This window comes from Microcaecilia unicolor, chromosome 2, assembly GCF_901765095.1.
Source record: "Microcaecilia unicolor chromosome 2, aMicUni1.1, whole genome shotgun sequence".
NCBI classification, from domain to species: domain Eukaryota; kingdom Metazoa; phylum Chordata; class Amphibia; order Gymnophiona; family Siphonopidae; genus Microcaecilia; species Microcaecilia unicolor.
This window is the reverse complement of record NC_044032.1, coordinates 480470643-480494039: the sequence shown is the minus strand read 5'-3', so window position 1 is coordinate 480494039 and position 23397 is coordinate 480470643. Positions and strand designations below refer to the sequence as shown.

The 23397-nt window shown below is 42.5% G+C and overlaps 1 protein-coding gene across 1 annotated transcript in view; it reads left to right on the top strand.

Annotated features, from left to right (window-relative positions):
* The window catches only part of RNF212 (ring finger protein 212), a 548782-nt gene that overhangs the window by 432292 nt on the left and 93093 nt on the right, over positions 1 to 23397 (top strand). Inside the window, exon 9 of the mRNA XM_030191071.1 lies at positions 20797 to 20842. Coding sequence (XP_030046931.1) covers positions 20797 to 20842 — 46 coding nt within the window. The remainder of the gene's footprint in view (positions 1 to 20796; positions 20843 to 23397) is intronic.

The following is a 23397-nucleotide window of genomic DNA, read 5'->3' as shown; positions in this document are numbered from 1 at the left end:
GTATACAGAACACTGCCCCCCACCCTTAAGAATAGTTCCTCAGCCTGAGCCACCTTAAATTCCCTGTGCACTGGTCAAGCCAAAGAGTGTGTATCAGCTCCATCTAATTCAGAATGCTGCAGCATAACTTACAGAGGGCTTCAAACGGCTTCACCACATCACACCCTTCCTGCAAAAAGCACTTTCTACGAGTTCCTTAAAGGGCTAAATTTAAAACTCTGATTTTTCAAGGCCCTCAGACAAAATGGGCCAGATTACCTAAAGAATAAGTTAGCCCTTTACTTATCTTTGAGACCTCTAAGGTACTCTCAAGGATCATCACTATCCCTTCATCAAAAGAAATTGTACGATGTGATACTTACCAGAGCAAGCCTTCTCAGGAGTAGCCCCCATTCTCTGTAATTTACTCCCAGAGGGGCTTTAACTCGAGACTAACTCTACTTCAAGAAGCATAAAAAAGCCTGGTTCTTCTCTCAAGCCTTTAACACATAGGGTGATTGGCTATACACCCATTCTGCATTTGGATTAGCTTGCTACACCCACTACAACTTAGACCAGTTTCTTATATCTTGATTAAGAACATAAATATTGCCATACTGGGACAGACCAAAGGTCCATCAAGCCTAGCATCTGCTCACCTTTTGATCTTTTTAGTGAGGGATTATTGCCCATAAAAACATATTAGGATGCTTTTCGTTTAATTTTAATTGTTATTTTTTTTCCTTTATTTTGAGTTGTGACCTATGACCCCACCACAGGTATCTCATAAATAGGCATAGAAACAGCTATGGTAGATTTACCACTCACACAAGATGTTACTGTAGAAAGGAATGGTATGTACTATGTTAATTCCTTCTTGAAAATTTGTTTGAAAACGTGCCTACCAAACAGAACTTCTAAATGTAACTGTTTGATGAGCTTTTATTTGGAACAGGACTTAAATTTTTAAGATAATAATCCTTTTTGTGCTTGTTAGTTATATGGTTTGAGATTCTTAATGGGCTTTGCTTTTTCTGTGTTTAGCTTTTAACCAGTAGGTGACCATTGTTGTTACATTTGTACCCCGCGCTTTCCCACTCATGGCAGGCTCAATGCAGCAGGCAATGGAGGGTTAAGTGACTTGCCCAGAGTCACAAGGAGCTGCCTGTGCCGGGAATTGAACTCAGTTCCTCAGGACCAAAGTCCACCACCCTAACCACTAGGCCACTCCTCATTTGGAATAACACCTTTTGGGTATGTCAGCTTTTATTCCACCTCTTTGTTTGAATCATATGCATGTTTGTATATTAGTTTTTATATTATAATTTTCTTTATGCGCTACTGTCTCTAAGATGCTCACTCTAAGCTTATAATTTTTGTCTGTGGTTTATTTATATGTTTAAATATTTTTATGTTTAATACACCATAATAATGCATAATACTCTGTATTTTTCACTCCTGTAGTGGCGATCGCCATTACTGCATAATGTAAGCCACATTGAGGCTGCAAAGAGGTGGGAAAATGTGGGATACAAATGCAACAAATAAATAAATAGACCCGTTTATAACGCAGCTCAATATAACACGGGATCAGTTATAATGCAGCCAGAGCTTGGACCCCAGAATTTCATGTGTTTCAGGTGCAAGCTAATTATTTCTCATCTAGTTCTAAGAATTGGCGCAAGGCAGTACTGGCTAATGTGTATTTCTGAAAAAAGGAAAAGAAAGGCATGGTCAGTACAAGAAAAGGTACAAGCCTTAGACCTTATAAAATCGGGAAAAACACAACAGAGATGTGCAGACACATGGGCATCGGCGAGTGCACTCTACAGGGATGAATCAATGATGACGCACACTTACAGCAAGCTACAAGTGATTTTGATGCAGACTAGTGTCTCCAATGAAAACGGCTAAAGCAAGCAAGCGATAGCCCCCTGGATAAAGCCGTGTTTACTTGATTTACCCAAGAACAAGCAGAAGGAACACCTATCGCAAGGGAAATAATCAGGGGTCAAGCAAAAAAGGAACTAGACCAACAGCATGGGCTACAAGAAGAGGAAAATGAATTTTAAAGCAAGTAAGGGTTAAAAGGAGACATGGTATCAGAAACGTTATAATTTCTGGTGACGTTTGATCAGCTGACAGTGGCTGATGATTATCCACCAGAGTTAAAAGCTATTAAAAGATCATCCCTTGGAAGAATACCTTATCAGCTGTGATGAAAAATTTAAGGTCAGTTACCTCCGAAAAAACACCATCTCCAATATTCAACCTTTGAACCTAGGTGTCATTTCAACATTCAACATGCATTATTGCAGAAATATAATTATGTCAAGAAACTAACACTTGCCAGTGTTTTCAGTCTAGCAGAAAGGGCATGGGATGTAATAACACCATCTCCAATTGAAAAGTCCTGGGAGAGAGGGTTATATGAGGCATTTGCACTAGAAACAGGTGAACTGGAATGTGAGTCAAACTCCAAAGAGAAGACAGAAGCTGTGTGTCAAGAACTGTTCACGCAGTGTGGTATTGAGGACACTATGGAATGGATTCATATAGACAACAAGTGCCCTACATATCGTCTAAATGATCAGACAGTTGCAGCGAATGCTTTATCGTCATGCACATACCGAAAACCAATCTCAGGACAGCAGTGATGAAGATGACTCTCCATCTCCATCACCACCAAAAATTACATTGGATTTAGTGGCAACGGATATTGTTCTTCAGTGGCTTCAATCTGAAGATATGGACATAAATACATAAGTATTGCCATACTGGGACAGACCGAAGATCCACCATGCCCAGTACCTTGTTTCCAACAGTGGCCTATCCAGGTTACAAGTACCTGGCAAGAGCCCAAAACAGTACAATACACTTTATGCTGCTTATCCTAGAAATAAGCAGTAGAGTTTCCCCAAGTCCATTTTAATAATGGCTTATGGACTTTTCTTTTAGGAATCTATCCAAACCTTTTTAAACCCCGCTAATCTGTTTTACTACATTCTCCGGCAGCAAATTCCAGAGTTTAATTACATGTTGAGTGAAGAAATATTTTCTAATTCGTTTTAAATTTACTGCATTGTAGCTTCATTGTGTACCTAACCGCTTTAGCCTTTCCTCATAGGAAATTCGTCCCATCCCCTTTATCATTTTCATCACCCTTCTCTGTACCTAATTCCACCATATCTCTTTTGAGATGTGGTGACCGTAACGGCACACTTTATTTGAGGTTCAGTCACACCATGGAGTGATACAAAGGCATTATATAACATCCTCATTTTTGTTTTCCATTCCTTTCCTAATAATACCTAACATTCTATTTGCTTTCTTAGCCGCTGCTGCATACTGAACAGAGGGTTTCAACATATCATCAGCGATGATGCCTAGATCCCTTTCCTGGTTGGTGACTCCTAATGTGGAACATTGCATTATATAGCTATAGTTCGGGTTTCTCTTTCCCACATGCATCACTTTGCACTTGCTCACATTAAAAGTCATCTGCCATTTAGACGCCCAGTTTCCCAGTCTCGTAAGGTCCTTTTGTAATTTTTCACAATCCTCTTGCGATTTAACATCTTTGAATAACTTTGTGTTATCAACAAATTTAATTACCTCTCTAGTTACTCCCATCTCTAGATCATTTATAAATATGTTATAAAGCAATGGTCCCAGCACAGACCCCTGAAGAACCCCACTATCTACCCTTCTCCATTGAGAATTCTGATCAGTTAAACCTTTTAATCCACAATAGGACGCTACCTCCTATCCCATGACTCTCCAATTTCCTCTGGAGTCTCTCATGAGGTACTTTGTCAAACGCCTTTTGAAAATCCCAAATACACAATATCAACCGGCTCACCTTTATCCACATGTTTGTTCACCCCTTCAAAGAAATGTAATAGATTGGTGAGGCAAAATTTCCCTTCACTAAATCCATGTTGGCTTTGTCTCATTAATTCGTGCTTTTGAATATGCGCTGTAATTTCACCCGGCACCAACATCAAGCTCACTGGTGTATAATTTCCTGGATCACCTCTGGAACCTTTTTAAAAAATCATTGTTACATTGGCCACCCTCCAATCTTTCATATTACTTACAATAGTTCTGAAAGTTCATTTTTAAATTCTATCAGTACTCTGGGATGAATGCCTGCCGTGCAGGCAATTTATAAGTACATAAGTAGTGCCATACTGGGAAAGACCAAAGGTCCATCTAGCCCAGCATCCTGTCACCGACAGTGGCCAATCCAGGTCAAGGGCACCTGGCACGCTCCCCAAACGTAAAAACATTCCAGACAAGTTATACCTAAAAATGCGGAATTTTTCCAAGTCCATTTAATAGCGGTCTATGGACTTGTCCTTTAGGAATCTATCTAACCCCTTTTTAAACTCCGTCAAGCTAACCGCCCGTACCACGTGCTCCGGTAACGAATTCCAGAGTCTAATTACACGTTGGGTGAAGAAAAATTTTCTCCGATTCGTTTTAAATTTACCACACTGTAGCTTCAACTCATGCCCTCTAGTCCTAGTATTTTTGGATAGCGTGAACAGTCGCTTCACATCCACCCGATCCATTCCACTCATTATTTTATACACTTCTATCATATCTCCCCTCAGCCGTCTCTTCTCCAAGCTGAAAAGCCCTAGCCTTCTCAGCCTCTCTTCATAGGAAAGTCGTCCCATCCCCACTATCATTTTCGTCGCCCTTCGCTGTACCTTTTCCAATTCTACTATATCTTTTTTGAGATACGGAGACCAGTACTGAACACAATACTCCAGGTGCGGTCGCACCATGGAGCGATACAACGGCATTATAACATCCGCACACCTGGACTCCATACCCTTCCTAATAACACCCAACATTCTATTCGCTTTCCTAGCCGCAGCAGCACACTGAGCAGAAGGTTTCAGCGTATCATCGACGACGACACCCAGATCCCTTTCTTGATCCGTAACTCCTAACGCGGAACCTTGCAAGACGTAGCTATAATTCGGGTTCCTCTTACCCACATGCATCACTTTGCACTTGTCAACATTGAACTTCATCTGCCACTTGCACGCCCATTCTCCCAGTCTCGCAAGGTCCTCCTGTAATTGTTCACATTCCTCCTGCGACTTGACGACCCTGAATAATTTTGTGTCATCGGCGAATTTAATTACCTCACTAGTTATTCCCATCTCTAGGTCATTTATAAATACATTAAAAAGCAACGGACCCAGCACAGACCCCTGCGGGACCCCACTAACTACCCTCCTCCACTGAGAATACTGGCCACGCAATCCTACTCTCTGCTTCCTATCTTTCAACCAGTTCTTAATCCATAATAATACCCTACCTCCGATTCCATGACTCTGCAATTTCTTCAGGAGTCTTTCGTGCGGCACTTTGTCAAACGCCTTCTGAAAATCCAGATATACAATATCAACCGGCTCCCCATTGTCCACATGTTTGCTTACCCCCTCAAAAAAATGCATTAGATTGGTGAGGCAAGACTTCCCTTCACTAAATCCGTGCTGACTTTGTCTCATCAGTCCATGTTTTTGTATATGCTCTGCAATTTTATTCTTAATAATAGCCTCCACCATCTTGCCCGGCACCGACGTCAGACTCACCGGTCTATAATTTCCCGGATCTCCTCTGGAACCCTTCTTAAAAATCGGAGTAACATTGGCTACCCTCCAGTCTTCCGGTACTACACTCGATTTTAGGGACAGATTGCATATTTCTAACAGTAGCTCCGCAAGTTCATTTTTTAGTTCTATTAATACTCTGGGATGAATACCATCAGGTCCCGGTGATTTACTACTCTTCAGCTTGCTGAACTGACCCATTACATCCTCTTCAATTTGTCAAATTGTGCCTTTACATCTTCCAGGTTTATAGAGATTTCATTCAGTTTCTCTGACTCGCCAGTTTTGAATATCTTTTCTGGCACAGGTATCTCTCCCAAATCTTACTTGGTGAAGATTGAAGCAAAGAATTCATTTAATCTCTCCGCTGTGGCTTTGTCTTCCCTGCGTGCCCCTTTTACCCCTCGGTCATCTAGCGGTCCAACCGATTCTTTTGCTGGCTTCTTGCTTTTAACATACCTAAACACAATCTTAATATGTGTTTTTGCCTCCAACACAAAAGTCTCTCTTTGCTTTCCTTATCAGCGCTTTACATCTTTTACTTGCTATTCCTTATGCTGTTTCTTATTGTTTTCAGTCGGATCTTTCTTCCATTTTCTACAGGATTTTCTTTTAGCGCTAATAGCTTCCTTCACCTCTTTTTAACCATACTGGCTGTCATTTGGTCTTCCATCCTTTTTTAATACACAAAATATATTTGGCCTGGGCTTCCAGGATGGTATTTTTGAACAGCATCCATTCCTGATGTAAATTTTTGACCCTTGCAGCTGCTCCTCTGTTATTTTTTCACCATTCTTCTAATTTTATCATAGTGTCCTTTTTGAAGTTTAAATGCTAACATAAAGGATTGCCTATGTGTATTTATTTCTAAGCCAATATCAAATCTGGTCATATTATGATCACTGTTATCAAGCGGCCCCATCACCATTAGCTCTTGCACTGGATCATGCACTCCACTAAAGACTAGGTCTAGAATTTTTCCTCCTCTTGTTGGCTCCTGTACCAACTGCTCCATAAAGCAATCCTTGATTTCATCAAGGAATTTTACCTCCGTAGCATACCCTGATGTTACATTTACCCAGTCAATATCAGGGTAATTGAAACCACCCATTATTTTAATGTTTCTTGGTTTGTGAGCCTCCCTAATTTCTGATAACATTTCTATATCTGTTTGTTCATCCTGTCCAGGTGAACAGTGGTACACTCATCACTATCCTTTTCCCCTTTACACATGGAATTTCAATCCATAGGGATTCCAAGATGTGTTTCGTTTCCTGTAGAATTTTCAATCTATTTGATTCAAGGCCCTCCTTAACATACAAAGCTACCCCTCCAGCAATTCGATCCACCCTATCATTGTGATACAATTTGTACCCACAGTGTTCTAGTGGTTATATTCCCTCCTCTAGGTCTCAGAGATGCCTATTATATCTAATTTTTTATTTAGTGCAATATATTCTAACTTTCCCATCTTATTTCATGGACTTCTGGCATTCGCATATAGACATTTCAAACTGTTTGTTCCTATTTACATCATGCTCAGCAGTTGACAGTGTTAATTTGCAATCTTTGTCTGCTTTTTATTTAAAGACACCTGGTCTACTATGGTCTCTATCAGGAGACCCTATCTGCCCTGTTTTGATGATTATCTTTGAAAGATACCTTGTTCCGAACCATGCTCTTTTGAATGAATGACTGTCTGCCTTCCCTCAGGTTCTGGTTTAAAAGCTGCTCTATCTCCTTTTCAAATTCCAATGCAAGCAGCCTGGTCCCACCCTGGTTATGGTGGAGCCCATCATTGTGGAATATGCTCCCCCTTCCCCAGAATGTTATCCAGTTCCTTACAAATCTAAAACCCTCCTCCCTGCACCATTTCCTCATCCACGCATTGAGACTCTACCTGTCTCCTGGACCCTGTGTGTGGAACAGGGATCACATCAGAAATGCTACCCTTGAGGTTCTGAATTTGAGCTTTCTACCTAAGAGCCTAAATTTGGCTTCTAGAACCTCCTTCCCACATTTTCCTATGTCATTGGTACCCACATGTACCAAGACGTCCGGCTCCTCCCCAGCACTGTCGAAAATCCTATCTAGGTGACACACAAGGTCCGCCACATTCTCATCAAGCAAGCAAAGTGACCATGCGATCCTCATGTCCACCAGCCACCCAGTATGTACATGCCTAATGGAATCACCAAATACAACAGCAGTCCTAGTTCTTCCCTCTTGGCCAGAATCTCCTGGAGACACATCCTCAGTGCAATAGGATATTGCATCCTTTGGTGGGCTAAGATACCATTTTTATGGTATCTTAGGTATCACACAGTTCTACAGTAAGAAAAATTTCTGTAAACACTGTGAAATGCCTTATAGCAACAACCACACTTGCAAATCATGCTGTCATCTGTGTCTATCCGATACACACGCGTTTCGGGTAGGCAGTAGAGCGAGGTGCCCTAACTGCTGGTTGTACTGTCATTCTAAGGAATGTTTAAAACAGCATACAAACCTGGCATCCAAAAAAGAGAGAGAATGCTTGTCTAATGTAATAATTTGCTCTTGCAATGTTCCAATGTCTCTGGCTGCATTCGTAACCATCTCCTGACGTCACTCTCCCACAGTAGAAGCCTGCTTGCCTGATGTCAGGAGATGCTACATTTCGAAGCCAGGAGGTGGGAAGCGCGCGACCAAAAAAATAAGCAACAGGGCTGAGACGTTGATCTACATCAAACTTCTGTCAAACTGTGACAGAAACTTACCGCGGGAGCACAGAACGCGTTAGCCGCTACAGCACTCGACATTCAGCCACCGATCGCCACTGACAGCCTGTTTCTGGAAGGGCGGGACCACAGGAACAGCTGAAACTAAAGTGAAAGCAAACACACTCTTTAGCGGCGTCCGTCCATGCTCCCATTAACTCTTGCCGGCGCAGCAGCAGGTAACAAGTTTGAACAACAGCCAGCACTAACGAAGGGGAGGGGCTGCAGCACACGTGTGCTTGCAGTCCGAGGCCACAGAGACGGTCAGTGGGTGCATGGGACAAGATGGGGGGGGGGGAAGGGGGTCCATTTTCCTAGCGCCTGTTTCATTTCGTTCAGAAACGGGCCTTTTTTACTAGTCTTAAATATTTTGCAATAAGTGTGACTCTTACACAGAGCAGAAGCACAAATGCAAAATCATAAAATGTTTGCAGTGCAGTGATCCTTTATTGAGAGGAGAAAAACATTTGTTATTTCAAGGCTGACTATACCTAAAACATCCAAAAGGTATAGCACTTATAACTGTGAATGTATGTAGTAAACAGGGGTGCACATCCCCAGCTACATTTTTTGCAATGGATCTTTACTGTGAGCATGAATGAGAATTCAAGGGGGGACATTGTTTCTCCAAGTTCATAGGTTCTTTTATTGTCAAGCAGTTCAAGGACTACACTTTCATAGTGCTCAGTTTGAAAGGTTACAACAGTTATTTCGTCGTCAGCGATTTTGGGAAATGATGGATATGAGTGAGTTAGCATAGGGCAGTAAGCTTTTACAATAGGGGTTGATGCGTTGGGCATTCGCTTTATAGATTCTCTAAATTTTCTGCCCATGAAGTTTAGCAAGCTCCCACAAGCTATGGGCTTTTGAAGGCAGCAAAGAGTACTTTCCTCACTTTTTTTAACACCGTGGAAACCCAAAACTATGTCGGGGAAATGCTGGAGGAAACGTACTGTGATGTTGAGAGCATGATGCCTGATGAGAAAGAGGCTTTCACATTCTGGTACACTGAGAACAAGTATAAGATGTTTGATTTGCAAAAAAAGAACTCACCTTCTATTGTAAGCAGGATGCCTATATTTTACAAAAAGCATTAGTTCTGTACAGACAGGAAATTATGAAAATGACAGAGAGGGTTGTAAAGGTAGACGAAATACTGGGGGGGGGGGGGGGGGAGGCGGCAACCTTAAGGAATTGTATAGACCCACTCCAATACATTATACTCGCTTCGCTTCTGTGTGTACGGCGTTCAGGTTCATGTGTTTAAAACTGAAAACCATAGCTGTGTCGTCGGTCGATGATTATCATTAGCAGACCAAAGGATATTCTACTGCCAGTATCCATTGGCTGATGTACACTGAGGACAAAGAACACATACAAATCAGGTACTCTCTAAAGGGGGTTGAATTGCAAGTGGGTGACTACTTTCTCATCGGGTATGCCAATGTTATTGGCGAGTGCTCTGCCTTTGAATTTAACAAGTGCTTTTACCATGATTGTACAACCTCTGCGTTGGACACTCTCGCCCCTCCCATGCCTCGCCCTGTAAAACGTACCAAACCCCAGCCTTGGCTGACCTCTACAATCCGCTACTTACGTTCCTGCGCCCGCTCTGCCGAACGCCTCTGGCTAAAATCTCGTGCTCATGCTGACTTCATACATTTCAAATTCTTGCTGACCTCCTTCCAGTCTGCTCTTTTCCTCGCCAAACAGGACTATTACATCCAGTTGACAAACTCTCTTGGCTCAAACCCTCGACACCTCTTCGCCACTCTCAACTCTCTCCTCAAAGTGCCTTCTCCTCCATCTCCCCCCCTCACTTTCTCCCAAGACTCTAGCTGAGTACTTCCACGATAAGGTCCACAAGATTAAACTTGAATTCTCAACCAGTTCACCCCCACCTCTCCCTCCCTTAGTCCATTCTCTCAACCCCCCAACCCCCGCCTCCTTTTCTTCCTTTCCTGAAATCACTGAAGACGAAATTGCACTCCTCCTCTCCTCCTCAAAACTAACCACCTGCTCCTCTGACCCTATTCCCACTCATCTACTTAACACTATCTCACCCACTGTCATCCCTTTCATCTGTCATATCCTCAATCTTTCACTTTCCATAGCGACTGTTCCCGATGCCTTCAAACATGCCATAATAACACCACTCCTAAAGAAACCCTCATTGGACCCTACCTGTCCCTCCAACTATCGCCCCATCTCCCTCCTCCCTTTCATATCCAAGATGCTTGAACGTGCTGTTCACCATCGTTGCCTCGACTTCCTATCATCTAAAGCAATTCTTGATCCACTTCAATCTGGCTTTCGCCCCCATCATTCAACCGAAACGGCGCTTACTAAAGTCTCCAACGAACTGCTCCAGGCCAGATCCAAAGGGCTTTATTCTATCCTTATCCTTCTTGATCTATCTGCTGCTTTTGACACAGTCGATCACAGCTTACTCCTCGATATGCTATCCTCGCTTGGTTTTCAAGGCTCTGTTCTTTCTTGGTTTTCTTCTTATCTCTCCAAACGTACTTTTAGCGTATACTCTGGTGGATCCTCCTCCTCTTCTATCCCGCTGTCAGTTGGTGTACCTCAGGGATCTGTCCTGGGACCTCTACTCTTCTCCATCTATACTTCTTCGCTTGGTACTCTGATCTCATCCCATGGTTTTCAGTATCATTTTTACGCTGACGACTACCAGATCTACCTCTCTACACCAGAAATCTCAGCAGGCATCCAGGCCAAAGTTTCAGCATGCCTGTCTGACATTGCTGCCTGGATGTTTCACCGCCATCTGAAGCTAAACATGACCAAGACTGAGCTTCTTATCTTTCCACCTAAACCGACCTCTCCTCTCCCCCCTTTCTCTATGTCTGTGGATAATATGCTCATCCTTCCCATCTCATCAGCATGTAACCTTGGGGTCATCTTCGACTCCTCCCTCTCCTTCGCTTCACATATTCAACAGACTGCTAAAACATGTCGTTTCTTCCTCTATAACATCACCAAAATTCGCCCTTTCCTTTCTGAGTATACAACCAGAACCCTCATCCACACTCTTATCACCTCCCGCTTAGACTACTGCAACTTGCTTCTCACAGGTCTCCCACTGAGCCATCTCTCTCCTCTTCAATCTGTTCAAAATTCTGCTGCACTACTAATATTCCGCCAGTGTCGTTATGCTCATATTAGCCCTCCGCTCACTGGGCAAATCTCTCTTATCTGCACCCTTCTTCTCCACCGCTAACTCCAGACTCCGTTCCTTCTATCTTGCTGCACCATATGCCTGGAATAAACTTCCTGAGCCAGTACACCAAGCCTCTTCTCTGGCCATCTTCAAATCTAGGCTAAAAACCCACCTCTTCGATGCTGCTTTTAAGTCCTAAACCTAAACCTTCAACTGTCCCCTATCCCTGATATGTCCTGTCTGTCCTAACCCATATCCCTTACTTGTCCTGTCTGTCTGTCATAATTAGATTGTAAGCTCTATTGAGCAGGGACTGTCGCTCCATGTTCAAGTGTGAAGCGCTGTGTACGTCCGGGAGCGCTATAGAAATGATAAGTAGTAGTAGTAATTCTAAAAAACAGAACCTGTTGACGGGCACCACCTTCATGTTTCTCAATTACAAAGCACAGTGCTGTGCAGATTATCTAAATGAGAGAGGGTTTAAGGTCGTAAGTATTTGGGAACATGAGTGGGACAGTTTCAGTAAAACGGAGAGGGATTGTGTGGCTTTCTGAGCAGAGCCATGTTACCTGAACCTTTAGTTCCACGAGATACCCTTTTTCGAGGCAGAATGCAGGCCGTGTGTCTGAACTATCAGGTTAAATGTGGTGAGAAAGTACACTAATGGTTTTACCAACCTGTACCCTTTTGTCAATAAGACTAAAGAATAGTCGATCAGTCACCCCCTGGCCCCCCCCCTCCAATTATTTTGGGATTGTGAAAGTCAAAGTGTTCTCCCCACCCCACATGTGGACTGTTTCCCTGTACTGCCCTTTAGGGTGCACTGTAAACTTACATTCCTGTTGTGTCACACCTGTGCCATAACGAGTCAGTGGGAGAAATGTACCTATGATGACCACAAGAGAGCCCTGGCAGGGACATAGGTTACTGTAGATTTGGAAATGGCTATCTCAAAACGTATAGGGTGGGGGAAATTACGAGGTCTGACATTTTGAACAGACATCTTCAGAACTCTATGGAAAATACTCAAACATGCATCTGCATCAAAAACAGGGAGCATTGGGGTTTCCTCTGTGGTGTACTGATGCAGAATAGCAAAACTGGAACATAGATGATTTCTGTCATAAAGAATGTGTGCTTTTAAACGCTGATCAGATAACCGTGAACCTTTCAAAACGACAAATTGCAAAACTGTTCTTAAATGCTTTGTGGGTGAAGTTTGGTCAAAGAAGAAATCTGCCTAACAAGCATTGTGAGAGACCCCGATGAGCTGTATATGTACCTATTTCCCCCAAATACACAGTGTCATCTTGGGATCTTATAGATGATGATACGGCGTGCGTCACCTGGAAGCACACAAAGGAACTTTGTACACCATCGGGTAACACTAACATCTTCATAGCCTCTTTTACAATGACGCATGCCCAGCTAGAGCTTTACAGGATTCTTGATGCTTTACAAGAGCACAGCCTTTATCATGATACAGACTCCATGATTTTTGTAGGTAAGGAGGGTGAGTGGGATCCTCCTTTGGGTGATTATTAAGGTGAATTAACGATTGAGATTCCTAAGGATGAGCATATCACAGAGTTTGTTTCGGTCGGTCCTAAAATATATGTGTACAGGCTATCCAGTAGTGAGCCCCGTCTGACGGTAAAAGGCATCACGATCAACAGGGAAAACATCAAGAAAATAAATGTTTGCAGTCTAAAGGAACTAGTTATGGATTACAATCCTAGGGTGCCACCAAATGAACAATATCCATTCAGCAAAGAGCGATAGTCAGAAACAAGGCCATGTGGCACCCTGAATCTCATGTACTTAAAAAAATTCAAAGGGTCGTGTATGATAAATGGGTTTTGATTCAAAATTTTAACACGTTGCCTTACAGCTACTGATTGTATCCATACTCTTTCATATGCCTTTGCTTAACTTTTTAAAAACATTATATACTTCCTATTAGGTATCAACATTTAACTTGTGTTAAAATTTTTAATGAGAGTTCAGATATCACTTGGCCAAGTCTCTCTCCTTTTGTTTTCTTCCGGGATCTTACCTCTCCAATGTTCCGTTAGCCCCCTGTCTTCTGCGCACTCCAAACCTCTCTCTCTGTAACAGGAAGTTCTGTCAGGGTGGCACTTCCTGTTACATAGGCTTAGGGTGAGGCAGGGAGAAGGAGCCACTGTGAGCAAGCACGAGGAGGAGCTGCTGAATCCCTCATCTTGTTCCACACAGTGCCAGCATTGTGAGGAGCTACAAGGTGAGACCCTGACACAGAGAGAGAAAGGGGTAGGGGGGCCGACCGCCAACTACTAACCTAACCGCTGACCATGTACAGAGGCTTTGGGTAAGGCATGGAGAAGGAGCCATTGCATGCCAGTGCCATGAGTAGCTGCCAGGGAAGGGACCTCAGACCGTGGCGGGAGAAAGAGGAAAAAGAATAGAGATGCAGACGGAGGGGTATGGGGAGAAAGAGGAAAAGAGATGTGGGCAGGGGAAGGGGGCCACAGCAGGGGAGAGAGAGACACGGGGAGGGGGACAGAGAGAGAGAGAGAGATGGGGTGAATGGAAGAATTAAAGAAGGGAAACGGTGGCCAAAGAAGGGAAGGGAGGAAAAGGAGAAAAGATTTTGTTAAAACATGGTAATTATAAGCAACTTTCCAGACTGAAGGAGCAAGGGAAAAAAAATTATTAAACATGGTAATTATCAGTGGCTCTCTAGACTGAAGGAGCAATACCAGTCTCTGTTGGGCTTGTGGTGATCAGAAATGAAAATGGTGCCAGGAGAGAGAACGGGAGAAGGGAGATGGTGCCCATTGGTGCCAGGGGAGGAGAAGGGAAAAGGGAGGAGATGGTGCCCATGGAAGGGAGGGGAAGTGAGGAGATGGTGCCAGGGGAGGGGAAGGAAATGGTAAAAAAAAAGGACATGGTGGCCATAGAAGGGAGGGGAGAAGGGGGAAAATGGTGATCATGGATGAAAGAAAGGGAGGAGATGGTGCCAGGGAAGGGGAAGGGAGGACTTGGTGCCCATGGAATGGAGGGGAAGGGAAGATGATAAAATCGATTAGGGGATCCAAGATGGCGTCGCTCTGTTAGGACGCTCCGAACCTCGCTCTCAAGATGCCGAAGCGTAGAGGGAGAACAGCGGGCAGAGCTTCCCCGCCTCAACCCCCTTTACCGGGTCCAGTTGACCAATTTTTGAGGTCACGAGCAGTTGTACCTGAATGCGGAATGCCACCAGTAGGGAACGTGGGCGAAAGGGAGATTTTGGCTTCCACTGGTTTCGAAACAACTTTGAGCCCTGCAGCGCGAAACACGCCTCCCCAACCCCTCGGCGCAAGTTCCTTCCTCTCTGACCCAACAGGGTCCACCTTGGAAGAAGGCACGGACCCAGGAGAACGCCGGGGAGAAGCATCGATTCTATCTGAGGAGGGAATGGAGGGCAGTCTGCCCACAGTGCCGGTGGGAAACGAAGGGAGAGAAACTGAGAGTCGAAGTGAAGATCGTGAGCAGTCTTCAGCAAGGTTTGAACTTCCTAAAGAGTTAGCGGTAAAACCAAAAGAAGTGACTCTAGATGTTTTGTGGGACTTAATGTCGAAGATGTGCAATTTCTTAGCAGAGCAAGAATTGCCCTTTAATTAGTTCCTGTGTTATATTTCTCCCCTAGATTATTTAATCTTGGATCTCCATTTATGGGCTTGAGAGTCATAAGGTTTTGAAAAGTAAAGATTTATTTACTTTTTTTTTTTCCTTTTTGCTTTTTTTTTTCTTATATTCACTTGTGTAATTCCTATTATTGACTCTTTCCTAATCAAGATGTTTCTTGTAAATATTGTTTAAATGAATAAATAATAAAATAAAATAAAATCACCAGACAACAAAGGTACTAAAAATTAGCGCCACCGACCCCACTCAAGCTGCCAGTGCCACCGACCCCACTCGGAGCTGCCAGTGCTGTTGATCCCACTCAGAGCTGCTGACTCCACTCAGAGCTGCCAGTGCTGCCGATCCCACTCAGAACTGCCGACTCCACTCAGAGCTGCCCAAGCCACTGACTCCACTCAAAGCTGGGACTGCCCCCTTCACACAACTGTGAAGAGAGAAAATGGCAATGGACAACTATAAAGTTTTGCTGAACGGTGACTTTCATTTCAAGGACAAGACAACTGTTGCTTGCAAATATTGTGGTAAGGATTTCAAATACCATAGAAACCTCACTACGCTGACCTACCACCTTAAAAGCAAACATACTTTCGTTCACTCATCAGAAGCTTCAGTTCCTGGAACTTCAGATTCATCTGACAACCAGAAAATTGAAATCTTCTTCAGAAAATCAAGTGTTGTAAGTAAGGCAAAAGCTGATGCAATGACCAACACATTAATATAGTGGATTGCTATGGACTTCAGACTGGTTAATGTTGCAACAGATTCAGGGCCTCAGAGACTTCTCCAGGTGACCACTTCTGACTCTACCTACATGTTGCCTTCACAAGCTGCCATTAGGTGAAAGTTATCTGAATTTTATGATCATAAAAAGCAGGAAAAAATGATGCACATCAAAAACTACATGTGTATCTATAACAGCAAATTACTGGACTTCTGTTGGGAATGAGAGCTATCTTGGAACAACTGTGCACTTCATGTGTGAAAACTGGTTTCTTCAGTCGATGGCTCTTGGAATTTTTATTTTACAGAAAAACACAGCTGAACATGTGACTGACCTTGTCAAATATGTACTTGATGAATGGCATCTTCAGGATACAGTTTCTACTTTTGGGACTGTCAATGCTAGAAATGTGGTTAAAGCAGCTTCTCTTCTGCCATTTGAGCACATTCCTTGTATGGCACATGTACTGCAGCTCTGTGTAAATGCTGCTGTACAAGACTCTGGAATTGATGTGGCTGTTTGCAAATGTCGAAAGATAGTATGTCACTTCAAACACAGTTCTGCCAACACTTCAGAGCTTAAACAACAGCAATTAAAAGAATTGTCTGAAGAGCAGCTGATCCAAGATGTGCCAACAAGATGGAACAGTACCTTTGATATGCTGGAACGGCTGCTGAAACACAAGGAGCCAGTAATGTCAACTTTGACAGAGCATAAAAACTCACCTGCACTCTTAACAAAGGCAGAATGGGAGAAGGTTGAAAAACTTTGTAAACTACTAATACTAGTTATCATTTCTATGGCGCTACTAGACGTACACAGCGCTGTACACTAGACATAAAGCGACATTCCCTGCTTGATAGAGCTTACAATCTAATTAGGACAGACAAACAGGATAAATAAGAGATAAGGAAATTACTAAGGTGGGAATGATAAAACATGGGTACTGAACAAGTGAGTAAGGGTTAGGAGTTAAAGCAGCATTGAAAAGGTGGGCTTTTAGCCTAGATTTGAAGACAGCCAGAGATGGAGCTTGATGTACCGGCTCAGGAAGTCTATTCCAGGCATATGGTGCAGCAAGATAAAAGGAACGGAGTCTGGAGTTAGTGATGGAGGACAAGGGAGGGATTTACCCAGTGAACGGATTTCCCAGGGAGGATTGTAGGGAGAGATAAGAGTGGAGAGGTACTGAGGAGCTGTAGCGTGAATACACTTGTAAGTCAATAAGAGGAGTTTGAACTGCATGTGGAAATGGATAGGGAGCCAGTGAAGTGGCTTGAGAAGAGGGCTAATATGAGCATAGCGACACTGATGGAATATAAGTCATGGAGCAGAATTTTGAACAGATTAAAGAGGAGAGAGTTGGCTAAGTGGGAGATCTGTGAGAAGCAAGTTGCAATAGTCTAAGAGAGAGGTGATAAGAGTGTGGATAAGGGTTCTTGTAGTGTGCTCAGAAAGGAAAGGATGAATTTTGGTGAACAGGAACAGACGCAGTGGAAATTGAAAGATTGAGGGTATGACAAATAAAAGGGATGACAATAGGAGACATGGGAATAGGATCAGAGGAACAGGTAGGTAGTTTTGAGGCGGAAATAAAATTTGCAGTTTCCTCTTCAGGAATTTCAGAAAAGGAGGAAGGGTTTGAAGGAGGGTTGAGAGAATGGACTGAAGGAAGGAGAGGTGGAGGTGACTTGGTTGAGAATTTGTTTAATCTTGTGACCCTTATCATGAAAGTACTCAGCCAGAGTCTGTGGAGAATGTGAAGGGGGAGTTGGAAGTGAAGGCACTTTGTAAAGTGCTCGAACCATGCAAATTTGCCACAGAACACCTTGGTGGTGAGAAATATGTATCCTGTTCAGTTGTTCTGCAATCAGAGTTTCAATGCTAAGTTTTTGTCCATAGCATGAGCTTTGGATGTGCAGTTCAAGAAGTTGACATTTCTTACTCATATAGAACGTGAAGATGCTTGGGTTTCCATCAAACAATTGGTTGCTGCGGAAACTTCAAGCCTTAGACCTTTACTTCTATCTCCCAAGAAACAACCACAGAAGAAAATGAAATTCAATCTGCCACCTAGCTCTGATGATGAAGATGAGGAACAACCTGTAGGCAAACTGGAACTTTATAAAGCAGAGCACACTTCAACTGGAGAAGTTCACGTTTTAGACTGGTGGGGAAGACGCTGCACCAAGTACCCAGCTCTCTCAAAATTAGCAAGACGTTATCTTTGTACTCTAGCAACCACAGTTCCCTGTGAATGTTTATTCTCCAAATCAGGATTTATTATTGACCAATGTAGATCATCTCTGCTCCCTGAGAGTGCCAATCAACTGCTTTGTTTAAATAACTGGCTTAATGGCTAATTCATTTGTGTAGTCTATGGTGGCAATTCTATAACTTGGTGCCTTAAATTAGGTGCCCCACTCTGGCAGCCCCCTCGCTTCTGCATGCTCCTTCTCCTTGCAGCTCATGGCCCTTAGCCTTGACCACTGCATTGAAAGCTTGCTGCACCTCACCTGACCCCAAACCTCTCTCTCTAAGTGGAAGTTCTGCAGCTTTGTGGAGGAGTAAACTAGTGGTTACAGTACCAGGCTGACAACCAGCAAAGCCAGATCAAATATTGCTATTGATCCCTTTAATCTTGGACAAGTCACTTAACCTTCAATTGCCAGAAGTACAAAATTAGATTCTGAATGTGTGAAGACTAAGAGTAATGTGTGTGGTATGCTGGTGAAAAAGTCCACAGTCTACTATTGAGACAGACGTGGAGAATGCAACTTCTTGCCCAGGGATTGGTAGCATGGACTGTTGCCACGATTTGGATTTCTGCCAGGTATTTGCGACTTGGCTTGGCCACTGTTGGAAACAGGATACTGGGCTAGATGGACCATTGGTCTGACCCAGTATGGCTCTTATGTCTTATGTTTTATTGGTTGTCTTATCAAAGATATTGGTTGAACGTTTAGGATCAATAAAAAATGTAAACAACTATATGTACATGCTACATTTATTTTATACTTGGACCATGCAATCAATCTTATGATTACAAATTTTAATTACGATTTAGCGTGCGATTGAAAATTTTAATCGATGAACAACCCTTCTTCCTATATGAAAACTGTTAGGGCAAAGCGTTAGAATATGTATTCTGCCACTATTTTCAGTGCAATTTCTTTTACTGGTGCTTCACACAACTGTTTTTTTAAAGCCTTGTCTGTTTCTCAGGTGAACACTGCTAAAAGAAAATAAAAGCATTTAAAAAGTAACTTTTTTAAAACCTTGTTTCTCAGGTGAACTCACTGGTAAAAGAAAATAAAAGCATTTAAAAAGAAAAATGTTTGCTTATCTGTAACTTTTTTTCCTCAGCTCTGAAAAAGCATGGAGGAACAGAGTGCATGATCTCATACAGCTGTAGGATAAAAAGGAGGAGATGTTGGTAGGGGGCTTGTGGATTCTCTCACACAAAACTTTTTTTTTCCTTATTGAACTGCCAAAAGCTTGGCTTTTATCTATATGTACCCTTTAAAGCAAGGAGGAGAAGGGGTCGAGCCTTTTGTTTTTAAGGGCTGTCATTCAGCAACCAGTCTGTCATTCTTAAGCACAAGGTATCCTTTTGACAGAAAAATTAAAAGAAAAACAAATACCTATGTTTCCTTTCCTGTGAGAAAAAAAAAGTTAAGTTGCGCATGTGCAACTAAATTCTAAGGTTGTAGGGTGTGTTGTCAGGGTTTTCTGATGTCACTTGCCATCACCATCCAAGATGGCAGCTAGTAGTGGAAACAGGAAGTGATGCGATGTATACAGTAGTGGCTGCCATCTTGGAAAATGGGCACTGCTATGATATCACCTTGTGATATCTCTAAAGGGGTGGGGTGTGGGGCTATTCAAAAAGGAGAAGGGCAAGAGGCATGGCAATACAAAGGGCCAGGGCTTGGCTGGGGTCAAGACACTAAGGGGTGTGGAGTGGGTGTGATTTGGGTGCTGATATCAGAGGAGCAGTGTGGGCATGGCTAGAGCATGTCCTCGCTTCTGATTGGCTGAAAACTCATGTGGGTGTGTCACCTAGCAAAATCAATTAATTTTGACAAATGCAGGTGAGGTACACTACTGTTTGAGATATGTTTATCACATTATTGTTAATTACCAAGTAGTGACATATATTTTTAAAAATGTTCTAACTGCTGTTTAATATACTGTATAAAAATACTCTTGATTTTGTGTAATTTTTGAGTTTATGCACATAATTTTGTTCTCTGTGCATAATTCACTAGGGTGTATTTGAGACAACTACATTGATCTCTGTTGAGTCTTTCTTTGCCAGATGTATTCAGTTGAGGTGGGTGATTGAGGAGCTAATGCACCAGATCAGGAACACTTCTGAGCTATTTATGCAGTTGCTAGCAGGCAACTGCATCATCAGATAAAGACTGGCATTCCAGCAATGTCTCAGGAATAGCTCCTGCACCTACCCCCCCCCCCCCCCCCCCTCTAGTCCTTGGACTGTCTGGGATGCTAATTGGCTTGGTAACATACCTAGGAAGTTGCTGCACCTGTGGGATAGAGGAAGAAGTGGATGGATAGCTGAATCTTTTGCTCTGTAGCTGGATCTGGTTGTGGCCTTGGTTTATTACACTTTGGGTAAAAGTTACCACAGTTGATCATGACTGTTTGAAGTTAATTCAGAACTGACCGGTAAGATCATTTCATTTCAAAGTTGCATCACAAAATGGCTTGACACTTATTTTAAAATAGATTATATAAACACATTCTGTTTTCCTTGTTTTAAAATCTTTGTTAGAGGTATATTTTGACTGTTTACACATCTTAGACTTGTTTTTGTTTAATCTGGTTTATTAGGGTGGAATTCATGGAAACTGATCCTGTCTCTTCCCAGATGAAAAATGTGAGTTAATTTGCATCTGTTTAAAAATTGACTTTTTCAATTATGGGAAAACATATTTATGCAAGCTGTTAAAAAGAAATGTGGCTTGTACTACAGTGGTGCACCAAACCTGGCTTCCATTTATCATTCTAGCCTGCTTAACACCAGTTTAGCCTCAGACAAAACACATCAACAAAATTCAGCTATTTAACCTTTTTGCTTTGAAAAGGAAATGATGTGGAAGTATGCTTGTAAAATGTTTAGTGGCAGGAGGTTGATGATCACAGTGAAATGTGCTGCCCATGCATTACAGGTTTAGGTTCTGTTTCACCATAATTCTGTAACCATGATATTTGCGTTATATAGCAGTAAGTTGCTTCATGTGGACCACTTAATAAAATGACTCCTGTGATAGATTTTTATTAGTAGCTCAAGGCAAGTTAAATTCAGATACTGTAGGTATTTCCAGTCCCAGAGGTGAGTGTGTGTGTGTGTGGGGGGGGGGGGGGGGGTGGCTTACAATCCAAAGGCCCTTTTTCTAAAGCTTAGTGCATTCCAAATGCTGTATGTCCTATTTTATACCTATGAACTACGTGAGAGTGCATACTAATGTCTGTTGGTGTACGCTGAGCCTTAGTAAAAGGGCCCCTAAGTTTGTACTTGAGGCAGTAGAGGGTCAATTGCTTATACAAGGTCTGAAGGAGGATTATCCTCCCTAGGTTGCTAGGAGCACTGTCGTGTCCCCGCATCCCTTGTCTCTGTTAGAAAGCAGTGCCAAAACGCTATTAGCAATGCCACCAACTCTGCTGGTTTGAGCATTTATGTATGAGAGAGAGGGATAGACATGCAGACAAACAGGAAGCTCATGGGTGAGTGGGAGGACACAATATGATAAAGTCACAAAGAAAAGCCCAAGTATGTAGACACACACCCACACACAGAAAAACAGGGTGTAGAGAGAGAGAGAGAGAGAGAGCGATGCATACACAAACATAGAAAAACACACATATAGAAAAGGAGACCAGTGCATAGAGAGAAAGATACATTCAAACATGTGCCCCACACAGAAAAAGAAACCAGAGCAGAGAGAGAGAGAACAGATCCGAGTATACAGAGAGAGAAACATACAGATACAGAGATGCATATATAGGAAAGGAGACCTCTTCAGTGTCACCTTCGGCACCTACCCACTACACCTCTATTCAGGAAATCTAGACTGCCCCAACTTGACATTTCGTCCTTTAGATTGTAAGCTCCTTTGAGCAGGGACTGGCCTTCTTTGTTAAACTGTACAGCGCTACGTAACCCTAGTAGCGCTCTATTTGTAGTAAATAATTAGCAGATTTTAGTACACACAGCTTCAGCTTTAGAAATGTTAATTTCTTTCTTCATCTCTCTCTCATTCACCCCTGAATAATTCACTGCTGAGTCACTTTAAAGTTGAAGTAACAAAACATCTGTTTACTCACAGTTTGTAGTTAGATTATAATCAGACAGGCTTATATATACATATTATTATACATTTGTATTATCAGCTCCTTCCATGTGCTTAGATGGTAATGGATGCTCACACCACCATAGATCCTCTCAGGTTAGGAGAGATCATGAGCTCCATGTGCTGCATGTGCTGCATCTAACCCCCACAGGAAGTTGCATAGCTGTGTGACCTCTCTAAGTAATTTACATCAGAGGTCACAGAGTAATCACAGAGAAATAATAGGTGACAGGCAATGCATGTAAAATACAATTACATTCCAACAAACCCCTTCTCATGCATAACTGTCATGCAATTATTTATTCATACAAAGTCCAAGCTTTATACGCAGATTCACAAAATGTTCTCTGGGTAACGGTTTGGTCATGATGTCAGCTGTCATCTCACTGGTGTGACAATAGTGTAGACTGATGACCCCTTCTTTTGCCAACTCTCGCACGTTGTGGTATTTCGTTGCGATGTGCTTGGTGCGTGACTGAACCTTGTCATTCTGTGACAGTCGGATGCAGCTCTGATTATCTTCCATTATCTGGATTGGTCTCTTTTCAGCTATTCCAAAATCCAGCATAAGTTTTTCAATCCACATCAGTTCTCTGCACGCTTCCGATACGGCCACGTATTCAGCTTCTGTAGAAGACAGACTCACAATACTTTGTTTATGACTGGCCCATGAAATTTGTACATTTCCATACATAAACACATATCCACTTGTGGATTTATAATCAGAATGATCCCCTGCCCAATCTGAATCACAGTAACATATTAGTTTTGGATTACTATTGGCTGAAATCTTTAATTTACAATCAATGGTACCCTTTAAATACCTTACCATCCTTTTAACTGCAGTCCAATCTGATTTGGTAGGTGAGCTGACCCTTCTGCTCAAAATTCCTACTGCATTTGCTATATCAGCCCTGTAGGTGGTAGCTAGATATAAAAGCTTACCTATGGCTGATCTATATTGGATGTTATCTGGTAAAGGTTCTCTTACTGTTTCATCCTTCAGAAAATCAGTGATCATGGGAGTGCTTACAACTTGGGCATCTTGCATACCTAAACTTTCAATAAGCTCATTTATTTT